A 13205-nucleotide genomic window follows, 5' to 3' on the forward strand; every position below is an offset into this window, starting at 1 on the left:
GAAGGAAGAGTGTGTCTTAACACCCTTGTTTGTGCTTAGAAATTTGGAAATCTACACTTTGGGAACCTGGTCTCTGATGTTTGGTCCAGATCTTTAAATGAAGCCATGTAAGACATGGCTGTCCTGTGCACTTTTCAAGGAAAAAACCTGAAACACTATAAATCTGTAGCTTTGTTTTCCATTCAGGTTTGTTCTTCTTTTCTGGGCTGCATTGGATTAACATTTTATTTTAAAAGCCCAGAACACAAGTAGACTGACCTTTCATTCACCATAGCTTTTCTCTCACCTTCTCTATCAGGATGGAGAAACACATTTTCCTTTTTCAGTAGTGCTTTCTCAGGATGAAAAGTTTTCAGGTATCTTGTTTCAGCAATCATTAACTGCCTCTCAAAATCTTTTTCTTCTGTATTCTTGGTATGTCTAGACTGACCTATCTCTGAATCTAAAGGGATTCTTAAGAAAATCAAATGCACCCAGAAACACCTGCCCCCTCCTGTTCCTGGCATGACTGCCATCTCCTGGCATGTTAAATGGTTTTGGTGCTTTGAGGCTCCTGCCAGCCGTGAGGAAGCACACTCCTGTCTTTGTGTGCTGGTGGATGGGCCAGTGTAACTTCTCCAGTAAAGCAGAGGTCTTTGTGCTCTCCAGCACTGCCCTGGTAGCACTGGTGAGAGCTCCAGTGCAGTTCCAGTTTACTGTGTTTGGTGAACATGAGAGCCAGGAGTGGAGCTACCCTCACCAATGTAGAAGGAAGCCTCAGTGCATTTTTGCCACCAAAACGTAAGCAAAATTTCCCTATATATACAAAACACTTTCAGTGATGCAGCTGAGATGCCCCATGCAAAAATGAGCTGTCAAACCTGACAGTTCCCTTGCCCGGCTGAATATGAAAGGATCAGAGAAGGAGCTGCATCCTGACTTTGGCTGGTTGAGATATCCCTGCTTTGGGACCTGCCTTGCCTATTTGCTGGCCATGCAAGAGAAGGGGAGATGTATAAGGGGGAATAGGATGGGGATAACCCACTCTTCCGGAAGGTGCTTGCAAGTGGCACCAGCCTCTTCCCTGATTTCAGCTCTCTTCTTTAGAGCATGCTCCTGCAGGGAATGCTGAGAACCAATTCACCAAACGGAAAATACATCCAAGGCTTCTTCCTTTGGGTTTTCAGGATAGGGATCGAAAGGTTGTAAAAGGATCATACTAACAGTGACAGTAGGAAGCTGTGCCTTGGTATGGAGAAGAAAGAAAGACACATAGAGGATGGATTTTTCCCAAAAGTAAACCACATTTTTGACATGTTATCTTTTGCCATACTTGGAAAACCTAATGTTCAAAGGTGCTAGCCCATGGGCTGGCATGCCTAGGCACTGGTACAATAGAAATAGATTATAATTTGCCTGGTAATTAAACAGATGGTCATTAAAGGGGCTATGCTAGTGTGTCAGTATTCAGAATACTTCCTAAAAGGGGACAGAAGTTGAATTTCAAAAATCGCACACTAATTTTAAAGGATAATTTCCACTGAAAGTTGGTGGGATTGGTGTTCCTAAGTCAGGAACTGCAAACCCTCATTTTGCTGTGTAACAACCCCACCACATCACCCATATGTCATAGGGGCTGCAGGAATAGGCATGTCAGGATATGGCAGATAGATGGAGAGGGTGAAATGAGGTACAGCAGCTGCTGGTAAGCAAACTGTGCTGTATGAGTACCACTCACATTACAAATAGGATTAAGAGTTTTCTTTGAAAGTTGCCAGTGTAACCAGTGGAATAGTCTGCTCAGAGCTACACAGACTTGTGCACCACACAGAGCACCTGTGCGTCAGGTGACAACAGGCAGATGTTGGACCGTGCATCTGAAAGTGGGCAGCTCTCTTAGGCTGCTTTAGATGCATAGCAGAAATTGTCAGATTTATAGCATGCTTTGTCCAATTACCAAAAAAACTTAGCCCTGTTTATTTCTGAACAGGGATCAGTGAGAAGCCAAAGACCATTGGTACCCTGGAAATAAAAATGCAAGAGTGGGAGGTGCTGATGTTTCTTCTGCACTTGTGTGAAGCTGAAATGTTGGATTTGTGCCACTGCCTCCTATGGCAGATGCATGTGTTTATCCAAGTGAGGACTTACATGATTTAGGGTTGTGTGTAAAGGGTGAGGTGATGTCAGATAAACAAATTTCTGCAGTGTCCAGCGGGAGGTCAGTTTGAGACTCAACACCTGTGAGATGATTCTCCACCCTCTGTACTAGCAGGAGAAATAAATTTCAGAGACTTTGCCAGCAGTGTCATGTGATCTTGGGAAATACTTTCTAGACTGTTTGGATGTTGCTTCCTCCAGCTGACAACCCATAATTTTATTTATGAGAGATGAAGAGATCCACAATCTTTAATGAGTGTGATGTTTCTTAGCAGCTTCGGTGATTACTCTGTAGAATTGTTTCTTTGAATAATGTATTGACCATTGCTCCATTGTTAACCCAGTAAATTATTCTCAGATGAGAAGCCTTTTTTTATTTGTTTAATGAAAAAGGTAGAATCAGTAAAAGATGCTTCATAAACTGGGTGGGAACATTCTTCTACCCTGCCTGAATAGTGGGCAACTGGAAAATTAGTTACAGGAGATCAAATTATTTTTTGGTGTAACTTAATGGGAAGCCAGGTGCATAAATTGGAAAATAAATCAAGAATAACATGATGAGAAAAGATTAGTTCTGGCACAACACCTCACCAAGGGATACGAGTGGTGACTTGGGTTGAATGTTGTTTGAAAGTACCATCAAAGGTAAATTAAAATCAGGAGTATTGTGAGAGGAAACGGATAACTAGTGCAGTGAGAGCAGTTACTCCAGGGGTTTTCTGCTGCTTATATGTGCACAGCTGGGGCCTCTAAGGATGGAGGTTGTTTTGTAAGAGATGAAAGGTCGTGTCAAGTTGATTTAGTGCCAACAAATGCTGGTGGTATGTTGCTCAGTCCCTAATCTGTCAGGTAGAGAATAAGAAACTTGCACTGTTTGTTCAACTGAAAAATGTTGGCTCCCCAACAAAACCACCAATTAAGAGCATTTCTAAAAATATAAATCTAGCCTGATGCATTTGTTTAAAAGAAACTTATCTTCACAATGAGACCCACACTTCTCTTTGATTATAATATATACTCAGAATATCCTGAAACTTAAATCAGTTCTTAATCCCTGGTGAAATAGCATTTTTATGCATTTAATTTTCATTTTGTGGCACAAAGTTGAGTTCTTGAGCGTGTTATACACTACTGGGACAAGAAAGACAGTACAAAGAGCACCAGATACAGTAGTTCCCTGCAGTCTTGTAAAGATCTATACGAAAAGGTACAAATATGGGAGGTATTAAAGTTGGAAAATTAAATGCCAAGTTCTTTGTTTTTAAGTTTGCAATGTGAAGTAGCTCATGCTCCATATAATATGGGAGGAAAAAACAGCCTGCTTTCAAAATGGGTAATCTGCAGGGAAAGAGAGAATTAGCAACTGATGAAAGTAAGTGAGTAATAAACCAGGCAGTAATACAAAATCTGAACATACATAAAAAGCTTAATCACAATCTATGTATAGATTTTACATCTCAGGGAAATAATGTAACATATTGCTTCTCAAGGGCATCTCCATCTCTCATAGTAGCCTAGATTTGTACTAGAAATTCGGATTCTCTAACAGTTTATTCTTGGCAATAAAGTGAGTTGCCTTATTCGAAATGGTACCACAGTCCTCATTTAAACAATACAAAGCTCTCAGACAAAAGAGAGTAGGCACAGCATTTTCACTGGTGCCAGGAAGGTGACTGTCACAGGCAGGAGGAGCACATGCCAATGCAATGTTCTTCAGTAAACTGCACACCCATAGTAAGGAGACTTTTGACCACAGCAATTTTCAAGTTTCAAACTCTGGAGAAAGTGACCAATCAGTCCTCTCATCCTTCGATTCTGACTCACTGGTTATGGAATTGCAGATGTCCTGCTCTTACACAAGAGTGAATGAAGAATTCTGGCAAAAGTACTGACTACTCAAAAAGCACACTGCCTCTTCTCCCCTCTGAGGCTTTGGAGAGATTGAATTTTTCCTTCAAAGTGCAAAGATTTTTCTGTAGTTTTTGTTTAATGAGAGATAAGGTTTCTCAGCACTTACTGCACTGAGAGCTAGAATAGAGGTTACTTCACAAAATGGCAGGAAAATTGTGCCTTATTCTTCCTTATCTAGATAGTTTGGGGGGAGCTAAGACAGAAACATTACTTAAATTGTTAAATTGTTATCCTGCTCAGTGAAAAATTCTGTTAGTCATAAGCAAATATTAAAACTGCTGTACAATGCTGTACCATGCCAGCTCAAACATAATAAATCTAGGCAGAAGTAAAGCAGAAAAAAGGCTACATCCCTTAGGATGGTCAGGGGAACACGACTTGCAGAAAGAAAACTGAAAGGAAGCTTGGCAGGTATAATCCTGTGAAAATAAGCATGTAAGAGCATATGGTTGCTGCCTACAAATACACCAGGAATACACGAAGAGGAAAATGAAACATTTAAGCAGTGTCGGCGTAAGAAAAAGAAACAAATTGGTATAAAGCATCCATTAGCAAAATTATGCTAAAAGTTGTGCAAGCCTTGTAGAGCAGCGCAGCTCTGGAATGGTCTTCAGGAGGAGGAGGGAGCAAAAATGTGATTACTTTTAACATGGAGTTAGTTAAGTTTATGAAAGGAATTCCTGTGCACTGTGTAAAGTCACTGTCATGATAATAAGAACATATTAAATTTCAGTACTTTATTTACTTAGTGTCTTTGATCCAAAGCACTTATATAAAAATGCAATAATGAAAATTCCTTTCAACCAGTACAATAAAAGTCGAAATTCCTTAGAGTATTTCATTTTCTTTAGTAAAATGCAGTTTGGACACGTTCCATTCAATATTGGCAGAAATGACAGAGAATCAGCCCTACAAATAATAATAAATCTAGAACATAAGATAAGCTATAGGTTATTGAAATGATGTGTTGTAAAGTTCGGATCCAACATTTGCAATGTTAAACTAGCAACAGCTGAGGAAATTTGTGACTCTTTGGCAAGTCTACAGGTCTCATCAAATAACTGCCCTGAAAGGCACTGGTTTTCAGCTCTGTGAACCTACTGTTTCTGAAACAGATTGGAGCTGGATTCTTTGAAGGACCCAAGCCAACAGAATTAGCAAGAGCTTGCAGTGTCCTTTGCATCAGGAAGAGAGCTTGCCAACCTTGCAGCAGGTAACCTGACCACAGTGCATGAGCTGCACATGCCCTCCTCTTCCTCCCTTACTTCTTTCTTGGTATTTCAGTCCAACAGGTGACCTCAGGCTGGCCCACGTTCTGGGAGGATGTTTGTAGGCGTGTGATAGTTGACACACATGCAATATGAATCAGGAACAAGAGTACTGAATTTAAACCTGTCACTCAGAAGAGAACTTGAACCAGCCCTCCAGAAGTGAAAACCTTAGCAAAGTGTTTCAAGTTTGGACACCAAATTCAGGTTATCTAGGTCTCCCCTCAGGAACACATATATGGCTCTTTGATTTTCAGGGACAGCAAGCAATGGCTTGCCAATGGACTTCATAACTTGTGCAGGCTCTGTTGAGATCTTTGGTGAAATTGGAAAGGACCATTTCCCTCATTCTTCATGGCCTAAATCAGGCACTAACTGACATGAGGGGAGAGTATTTTCAAAGGAAATGGGGCTAGGGGTAACTTATTTCACACCGTGTATTCTGTGATAGATCACTGGGCAAGGAGGAATGTGATCCTGGGTGCTCAGCTTCCTGTTTATAGGTGGAGCTGATACAGCAAAGCATCAAAAGATCCAGATCAGACAGCAACCTCTAGTAGCCTAAATGAGGCAATTACCTATTCATGCCATATTTCCTTTATTCTTCAGTTAGGCTGCCCCTTGTCATGGTATACAAAAACAGTCTTCCAAACGTGACAATTTTAGCTTTAGTATTTTATTTTCTCTTCTGACTAGTCTGAATTTAATTTCTGAACCTCTCTTCACAAGTAAAACAAACAAACAAACAAAATAATTGGAACATTAAATGCAATAAATGGGATGGAAAAGCAGCAGGATCTGAAGAGAAATGCTGTTCTGCCCACTGAGCACCAGTAGTTTGTTTTCTGGAACAGATCCCAAGAATTCAAAAGAGCCACCCAACAGTGGCTTCTACCTGTTGATTACAAGTGTTTGATCTCTGTAAAACTCTGAAAGGGAAGAGAATGAGCACTCAAAAAACAACTTTATGCAGATCCATGATTACTCTGGAAGTCCCAGATGATCTGTTCTCTCATGTCTTTTTTGGTTTTGTTTTCTTTTTTTTTAAAAAAAATACATGCCAGCCCTTGAAAGGATTTACATTGATTACATCACAGAGATAGGTAGGAAGATCTACCCACAGTGGGTGCAGTATTAAGCTCTTTTTCTTTATCTGTTCCCTTCTTAGGCCCTTATGCTCTCCCTTAGTTGTAAATTGTGAGTTTCTTTCTGAGGGAAAATGTGACTTACAGGGTGTTTTTTTCCTTATAGTTTCCTTGGCAGAAATCTTAATGGAATTGTCTGTCATCAACACCTGCTTTCAAGCTTTTCTGATAAAATTAGATTTTATATCTCAGCATCACATATGGCATCTTTATAATTAGTCTTTTTGCAGTATATGAATGTCAGTTCCTAAAATGCTGCCTATACAGTTCATGTGGGAATATTTCACTTCATTAAACAAATCCAAGTTTTTCATTGGAGCTTCTAATTGTTGAAAGCCCACGTCTTTGTGTGTCTAATCTCAGAACCATTTTGAGGGACTGATACAGCATATTGCAGCTGCACTGGGACCGAGCTGGGAACAGATCACTTCTGGAAATGGCATCCTGAGAGGTGTACGTGTGCCTCCATACCTAGAGTCATTTGTGGAAATGCAGTGTTTGAATATGTAGCTATCTGAACGTGAGGGGTTGCCTTCTTCAGAGGGTTCAGTATTGACCTAATCTTGGAAGCAAAGGAAAGTCTATGCTTAGGAGATTCTGAAAAATATTAGTATACATAACATTTCAGAACAAGAACACCCAGATTTTAACACACATACTCAAGAGTAAGCAAACTTAGTGGAGTTTTCAGACAAGTGACAATCAGAATTACTGGTTAGCAATATGGATAAAAGTGTTTCCATATCAGTGATTCACTGGTGATTGTTTTAAACTGTTGTAAAATGCATGGAAGTCCTACACTAGTACAGATACCAGTATAGGTGATGGGTGATTTTTTTCATTACTCATGTCACATCTGAAAATTTTTATTCCACTTGTCTACGTTCATTTCTCTGCTCAGATGAAAAAATGCACAAAGTAACAGATCATCTTTATACCACTAGCACTAATGGCATGGAAGTGGTAACATTTGCATGGAAAGGACAGCATTTAGTATCCAATGCAACAGGATGAAAATGTGCAAACTGTCAACTTGGAATAGAAATGTCTTTAGTTTCTCAAGTGCAAAGTGCAGTGTCAGCAACACTATGCTTTAGAAAAATTAAAAAAAAAAAAAGAAAAACATTTATAAACATAGCTCTTGATAGCTCTCATGCAAACTGCTGTCAGACTTGTACACTAATGCAGTGAATCATTCAGGCTCAGCTCACTGGGCGTGCTCCTGCTCATATTGGTCAGACTAGCCATAAGGGATTTAACTTTATAAGCATAATAGTCCCTTAAGTTGATGGATGGAACTTCTTTCATGCCATCACCAAAATCACAGCTTCTCATGGCACTCTCTAACTGCTTCTGACGCCTGTAAAAGTGGGAGAATTTATTGAAGATCAGTGTAATGGGAAGCACTACCACTAGGATACCAGCTAGGATGCATGCAGATGCCGTCAACTTGCCAGCGGTGCTCCCTGGCACAACATCTCCATAGCCAACTGTGGTCATGCTCACGGTAGCCCACCACCAACAAGCAGGGATGGTGGCTAGCCCCTCATTCTCTTCTTTCTCAATGGTGTAAGCCACTACTGAGAAAATGGAGATGCCAACAGAGAGGTAAAGTAAAAGAAGCCCCACCTCTCTGTAGCTATACTTCAGGGTGGCTCCAAGAGACCTGAGACCTGTGGAGTGTCTAGCAAGCTTTAAGATGCGAAAGATCCTCATGAGTCTCAGCACTTGTGCAACTCTGCCTAAATTTGCTAAAGTCGGACTACTTTCCACCACCAAGTTGACAATTAGTGTAATGTAAAATGGAAGGATAGACATTAGGTCAATCAAATTCAGGGCATGCTTGAAAAATTTTAAAAAGTCAGGAGCTACTGCAAATCTTGCCACCAGTTCAAAAGTGAACCATGCAATACCAAAATGTTCCACGATTTCAAAGCGAGGGTCTTCGTCGAGGTTCCCATTACTGTCAACAATCTGAAAGTCTGGGAGGCTGTTCAGGCACATGGTCACGATGGAGCCCAGCACCACCACTATTGAAAGGACACTGAAGATGCGGCTTAAAACTGAGTACCCAGGGTTATCCAAAGCAAGCCAGAGCTGCCTCCTGATGTTTCCAAAGGGTTGTTTATCAAATTTAGAGGCATCGTTGTAGAATGCCAAAATCTCATCAAAAGAAGATGTGGTACTTTCCTGGTCACTTTGTTCCTCCCATTTCTCTTGGTCTGGCTCCATTTTCCTCCCATGGTAGCTATAACTGCAGCAGGAGTCTATAAAGAATTCATTGATTCCCCAGTATTCAATCTCCTGGCTGAAAGAAAACACACAGAGTTCACCCATCACGTGGAGCTTGCCGGTGTTATAAAAATGTAGCACATAAGGAAAGAGCTCAGGGTTCCTGTCAAAATAAAATTCATTCTTGGTATCATCATAGTCATCGCAAAGCTCCAGTATCGACTCCTTTGAGTGGCAGCTCAGCAATTTGCCCAGCCTCGTCTCAGGGAACCTTAATAATGTGTTGGATCTCATCTTTTTCTTAAAGCCTCCAACGTTGATGCTAATCTCATTGTCTTCAAAATTCGCTTCAGATAAAGCATTCAGACTCTGCCCTGTCATAGTGAGCTCCTTCCAAAGGTGTGTAGGGAATGAATACCTAGGATGCAATTGCATAGAAAGTTGACAGAATGAACAAATCTACAGCACGTTCACCTATTGATGCTTGCTTTTCTTTCTTTTTCTTTCCTCCTCTTTCTGTCTTTCCTTCTCTATTTCTTTCTCTCTTTCTTTTTCTTTCTCTCTGTATTTTTCTTTCTCTCTTTTCTTTCCCCGTTTTTCTCCCTTTTCCCCCCGGTCACCAACTTTCCCCTCTTTTTCACCCTCTGCCTCGTATCTCCCCTTTTTCCCGTTTTCTTTTCTCCCACCTCCCACTGAAGACCCTGAAGGAGGCTCCTTTGTTCCCGTTGCAGGCTGCTGTCCCTCCCCGCACCCTTCACCTGGGCTGCGGATGCCGCTCCCCATCAACCCCCCGTTACTCACGGCCTTTGTGCCACCGGCTCCGCGCGGACCTTTCCCTCCCTTTGGCCGCTCCCGGCCCCACCAGACGAGAAGCCCCCCGGCCGCCGCCGCCCAGGTTCCCGGTCCCCGCCGCGCCTCAGGGGCCGAAGCCCCCTCTCTGCCAGGGGGCGCCGCTGCCCACCGGCCACAGGGGATCCCCCCGCCCGGCTCCGCTCGGCTCCGCGCCCGCCCTACCTGATGCCTCAGCGCCCGCGGCCCCCGCCAGCGCGCCCCGTCGCCCCGGCCCCCGCCCGCCATCGCCGCCGCCCGCAGGGGCCGCCAGAGCTCGCTTCGCTGCCCGGGGTGCCGGTGCTGCTGAGTGCCGGGGTGATGCCGGTGCCGGGGGGATGCCGGTGCCGATGGGATGCCGGTGCCGAGGGGGTGCTGGGGGGATGCTCTGCCGGTGCCTGGGGGATGCCGGCGCCGCTGGGTGCCCGTGCCGGCGGGGTGCAGGTGCCGGGCAGGGCAGGGCGGGGCGGCCCCGGCGGCCGCGCGGTGCTGAAGGGACAGCGGCCGCCCCGCTCAGCGGCGGGAGGCGGCGGCACGCCCGCTCGTCATGGCGACGACCCCCGAGGCTGCCGCCCGCCCCCGCCGCTCCCACCTATCCCCGGCCCGACCCCGCCGGCGGCGATCGGGGCTGGTGGGTGGGCGGCCGGGGGCTGCGCAGGGACGGCCCGGCGGGGCTGCTGTGCCGGCGGTGCCTCCGCTCGCCTGCTCCCGCTCCTGCCCCCGCGCACCGGCGGCAGCGGCGCCGCAAACTCGGTTTCCCTCCCCACCGCGGTCCTGCCTCACGCCGGCTCCCAGGGGGGACGGGGGACGCCCACCCGCGGCCGCCGTGGTTCCGGGCACCCGCGGCCCCTCTCTCGAGGGGCGTCACCCTCCTCTCTGCTCCTCATCCTGCCGGGAAGGGACCGGGGGAGGGGGTGCCTCTATTCCCCCCTCCCCGCCCATGGCACCAGCAGGTCCTCGCTGTGTCACCTGGGCAGGGTCCCAGGGGGGACTGACAGTGGGAAAGACGGGGGCACCCGTCCGGGCCATTTGGCGTGAGGAGAGCGGAGCTGCGTGTTGAGGCTGCTAGCCGCCCCCTCAGCTGCCGGATGGGAACCCCCGATCTCCCCACACTGCCCTGCCGGCCGTTTCGGGAGGGATGATCCCCAACGGCGGGACCTCGAGCAGGGAGGGTGGAAGGGCTGACCTCCCTGCGTTGCTGCTCTTGGTGGGGCAGAGTTTTCCGGCTGGCACGTGGAGTAATGTCCAGCTACATGGCCAGCGATAGCAGCGTCCCTGTCCATGCTGGAGGCGACTGGGAAGAAATCTTTTCCCTCATGCTGAGCCCGGCGTGGGGCCGAATTTCCCGGGGAGAAGCCTGGTCCTAACAGTCCCTGCGAGCAGGAGCCGACTGCACACCTGACTCCCCGATGAGAGGCCGGCTGTGCAGAGCTCAGGTGCTCTGAGACAGGTGCTTTATACTGAGGTATCCCGCATGGTCTCCTGGCAGCTGTCTCGTGACCACCTCTCACTCATGGTCCCACGCATCTGGGGTCCAGCTCCTGGAAATGAACTGCTGTCAGTTCTTTGCAGGATTAGGTGAGGCAAGGGGATGAAGACTCCTTGCTTGCTTCCCCCCACCCTGTCAGAACCCTGAACACTCTGGCCCTGTGCATCACCTTTGGCTTGTTCCTCAAACAAGGAGAGGGGGTAAACCTTTCAACTCCAGCAGCACATGAGCCCTATTTACAAGGGCCCTTCCCCCAGTATTAAAGAACAGCCCTTTAAGAGCCCAGGAAACTGAGTACAGACATGGAGTGGGGCAACTAAGTCCCCCTGCATGGCTCGTCTCCCAGACCCTGCTCAACTTTCCTGTCTGGGGTGTTTGATTACCCCCACATCCCACCAATGCTGGTGCATTGTGTGGCCAAAGACTCCACATCTCTGGGGACACTTGACAGCTGTGTGCATGGACCCATAGCATCCTCAGGCTCCCAGAGAGGATTCAGAAAATCCATGCTTCAGTGATACTACAGATGCTGGCCCTGCTTGCCTTTCCTTAGGTGGTGTTTGCTGTTGCTTTGCTCTCCTGCTGGTGGCTGCCTCCTGCCTCCCTTCCCTACAGATGCCCTGGCTCAGAGCTCTGTGTCCCAGCATGCTTCACTGCATGTCCAGTGACATCCCAGGGGACATTGAATTATGTACACCAGGCTGCCCTCCTGGCCAGGGAAAGTGCTGCTCCTCTCAGTGTGGTCCCCCCAGCTCTTCTCCTCCCGGGACAGGGCACAACGGAGACAGAGACGCCACGTAGCAGGGAGGAGGCTTTGAAACGCAGTGACGACCTTCACGTTTTCCTGTAACAATGGCTTTTCATGTCCAAAGAGGCATCTCCCCTGCTTCCGAGCAGCAGCGTAGCTGTTGGGTTACTTTGTGACAGCCGCGTCCTCTCAGGGCTCTGCTGGCGAATCACTCACAGGGGAGCTCTAATTGTGCTGGCTTTTAATGCCTGGGGCAAGGGATGGCAGGACACAGGACTGGGAACCACCGCGTTGAGATTTCTGAGTTGGATGCCATCCTAGGGCTTGGGTAAATCACAAATCTTCTCTATTGTAATTTCCCACTCGCTCTTAGGAGAACAAAAATAACCCATATTCCTCAGTGACGTTACAAGGAATAGTGAGCTGCTGCTGCTGGTAGTGCATTCAAGTGACGCCTGTGTGTTTTCACAAGCTCTGCTCTATCCTATGTATCTAGTGGAGTCTTTAATCATATTTAAATATCTTCAGAAAATTAGAGATCATTACTCTTCTTTCTTACTCTTAAATTAGATACTTTTTTCCCTAATGCTGCTTTGGAAGAAACCAAGTGGAGATATATTTAGAGGATTTCCAAGCTTTTATACATTGTTCTCACCTTCTAAGCCACTTTGCTGAGAAAGAAGGGTTATAGGTAGTCTCACTATTCATTTATCAATCTCTGTTCTTATCTTTACCTTGCAAAAACCATTGTTCACTTTTCTAACTTGCATTTTCTATTAAAAGACACAGTGAGGTTTATGCAGAGATACTGGAGATAAACAGCAAAGCAACATAACTGCATAAGGATACAACTCCCACTAGTCTAATATAACTGCTCCTGTAATGAGGGCTAATTGGATCAGCCTGATCATTTTGCTAATAAGGCTAAAATGCTCCCAGCACCCAAGTCAGTAATCCCAAATCCATCTGAATGTTTCTGCAAGGTGTGCTCTCTGCTCTACAGACACACAAGCAGGTCTGTTACTGAACGTGTACTTTTGCCTTTTCCAACAAGCACGGTACTTTTCCTGTAAGCACAGGAAAAATTACTGTGGACACACTATCACTGGTGGAATCCAAGGCAAAAGACGTGTCAAAAGAAATCAGATATGTCATTTTTGCACAAAATGAGCTTGTGATGTGTCAGAGAAGAGCAAATTTTGGAACAAATACAAAATAACACTTTATTTCCACTACCTTGTGGGTGCTTATTGGACTGGAGAATGCAAGAGGAGTGCTGAGGTGGGGCTGGGCTGGGAATGTAAGGAAGCATGAAAGAATTGCCTGTTGGAGTGGGGAGGTGAATGAGTGATTCCTATCCCCCTAGGGAAATAGCTAAACTAACTTTTGATTTGCTGGTTATAGCTGCTGACTCTGAGACTGTGTGAGAGAGACAGAGCTTGTTTTAT

The 13205-nt window shown here is 45.8% G+C and overlaps 1 protein-coding gene across 2 annotated transcripts; it reads right to left on the bottom strand.

The window, feature by feature from the left end:
- Positions 1 to 5975: 5975 nt before the first annotated feature.
- KCNS2 (potassium voltage-gated channel modifier subfamily S member 2) lies at positions 5976 to 10367 on the bottom strand. 2 transcript variants are annotated; one of them, XM_050315191.1, is made up of 2 exons: positions 9707 to 10367; positions 5976 to 9110 (listed from the first exon to the last, which is right to left on the bottom strand). In XM_050315191.1, exon 2 carries the CDS (start codon positions 9071 to 9073, stop codon positions 7640 to 7642), a length of 1434 nt encoding a protein of 477 aa, XP_050171148.1. In that variant the 5' UTR covers positions 9074 to 9110; positions 9707 to 10367; the 3' UTR covers positions 5976 to 7639. The 2 variants fall into 2 exon arrangements, with proteins under 2 accessions (XP_050171148.1, XP_050171158.1); XM_050315201.1 differs by lacking the exon at positions 9707 to 10367 and adding an exon at positions 9494 to 9547.
- Between the last annotated feature and the right edge of the window lie 2838 nt (positions 10368 to 13205).

This window comes from Myiozetetes cayanensis, unplaced genomic scaffold (assembly GCF_022539395.1).
Source record: "Myiozetetes cayanensis isolate MyiCay16 unplaced genomic scaffold, myiCay2020 scf1, whole genome shotgun sequence".
NCBI classification, from domain to species: Eukaryota; Metazoa; Chordata; class Aves; order Passeriformes; family Tyrannidae; genus Myiozetetes; species Myiozetetes cayanensis.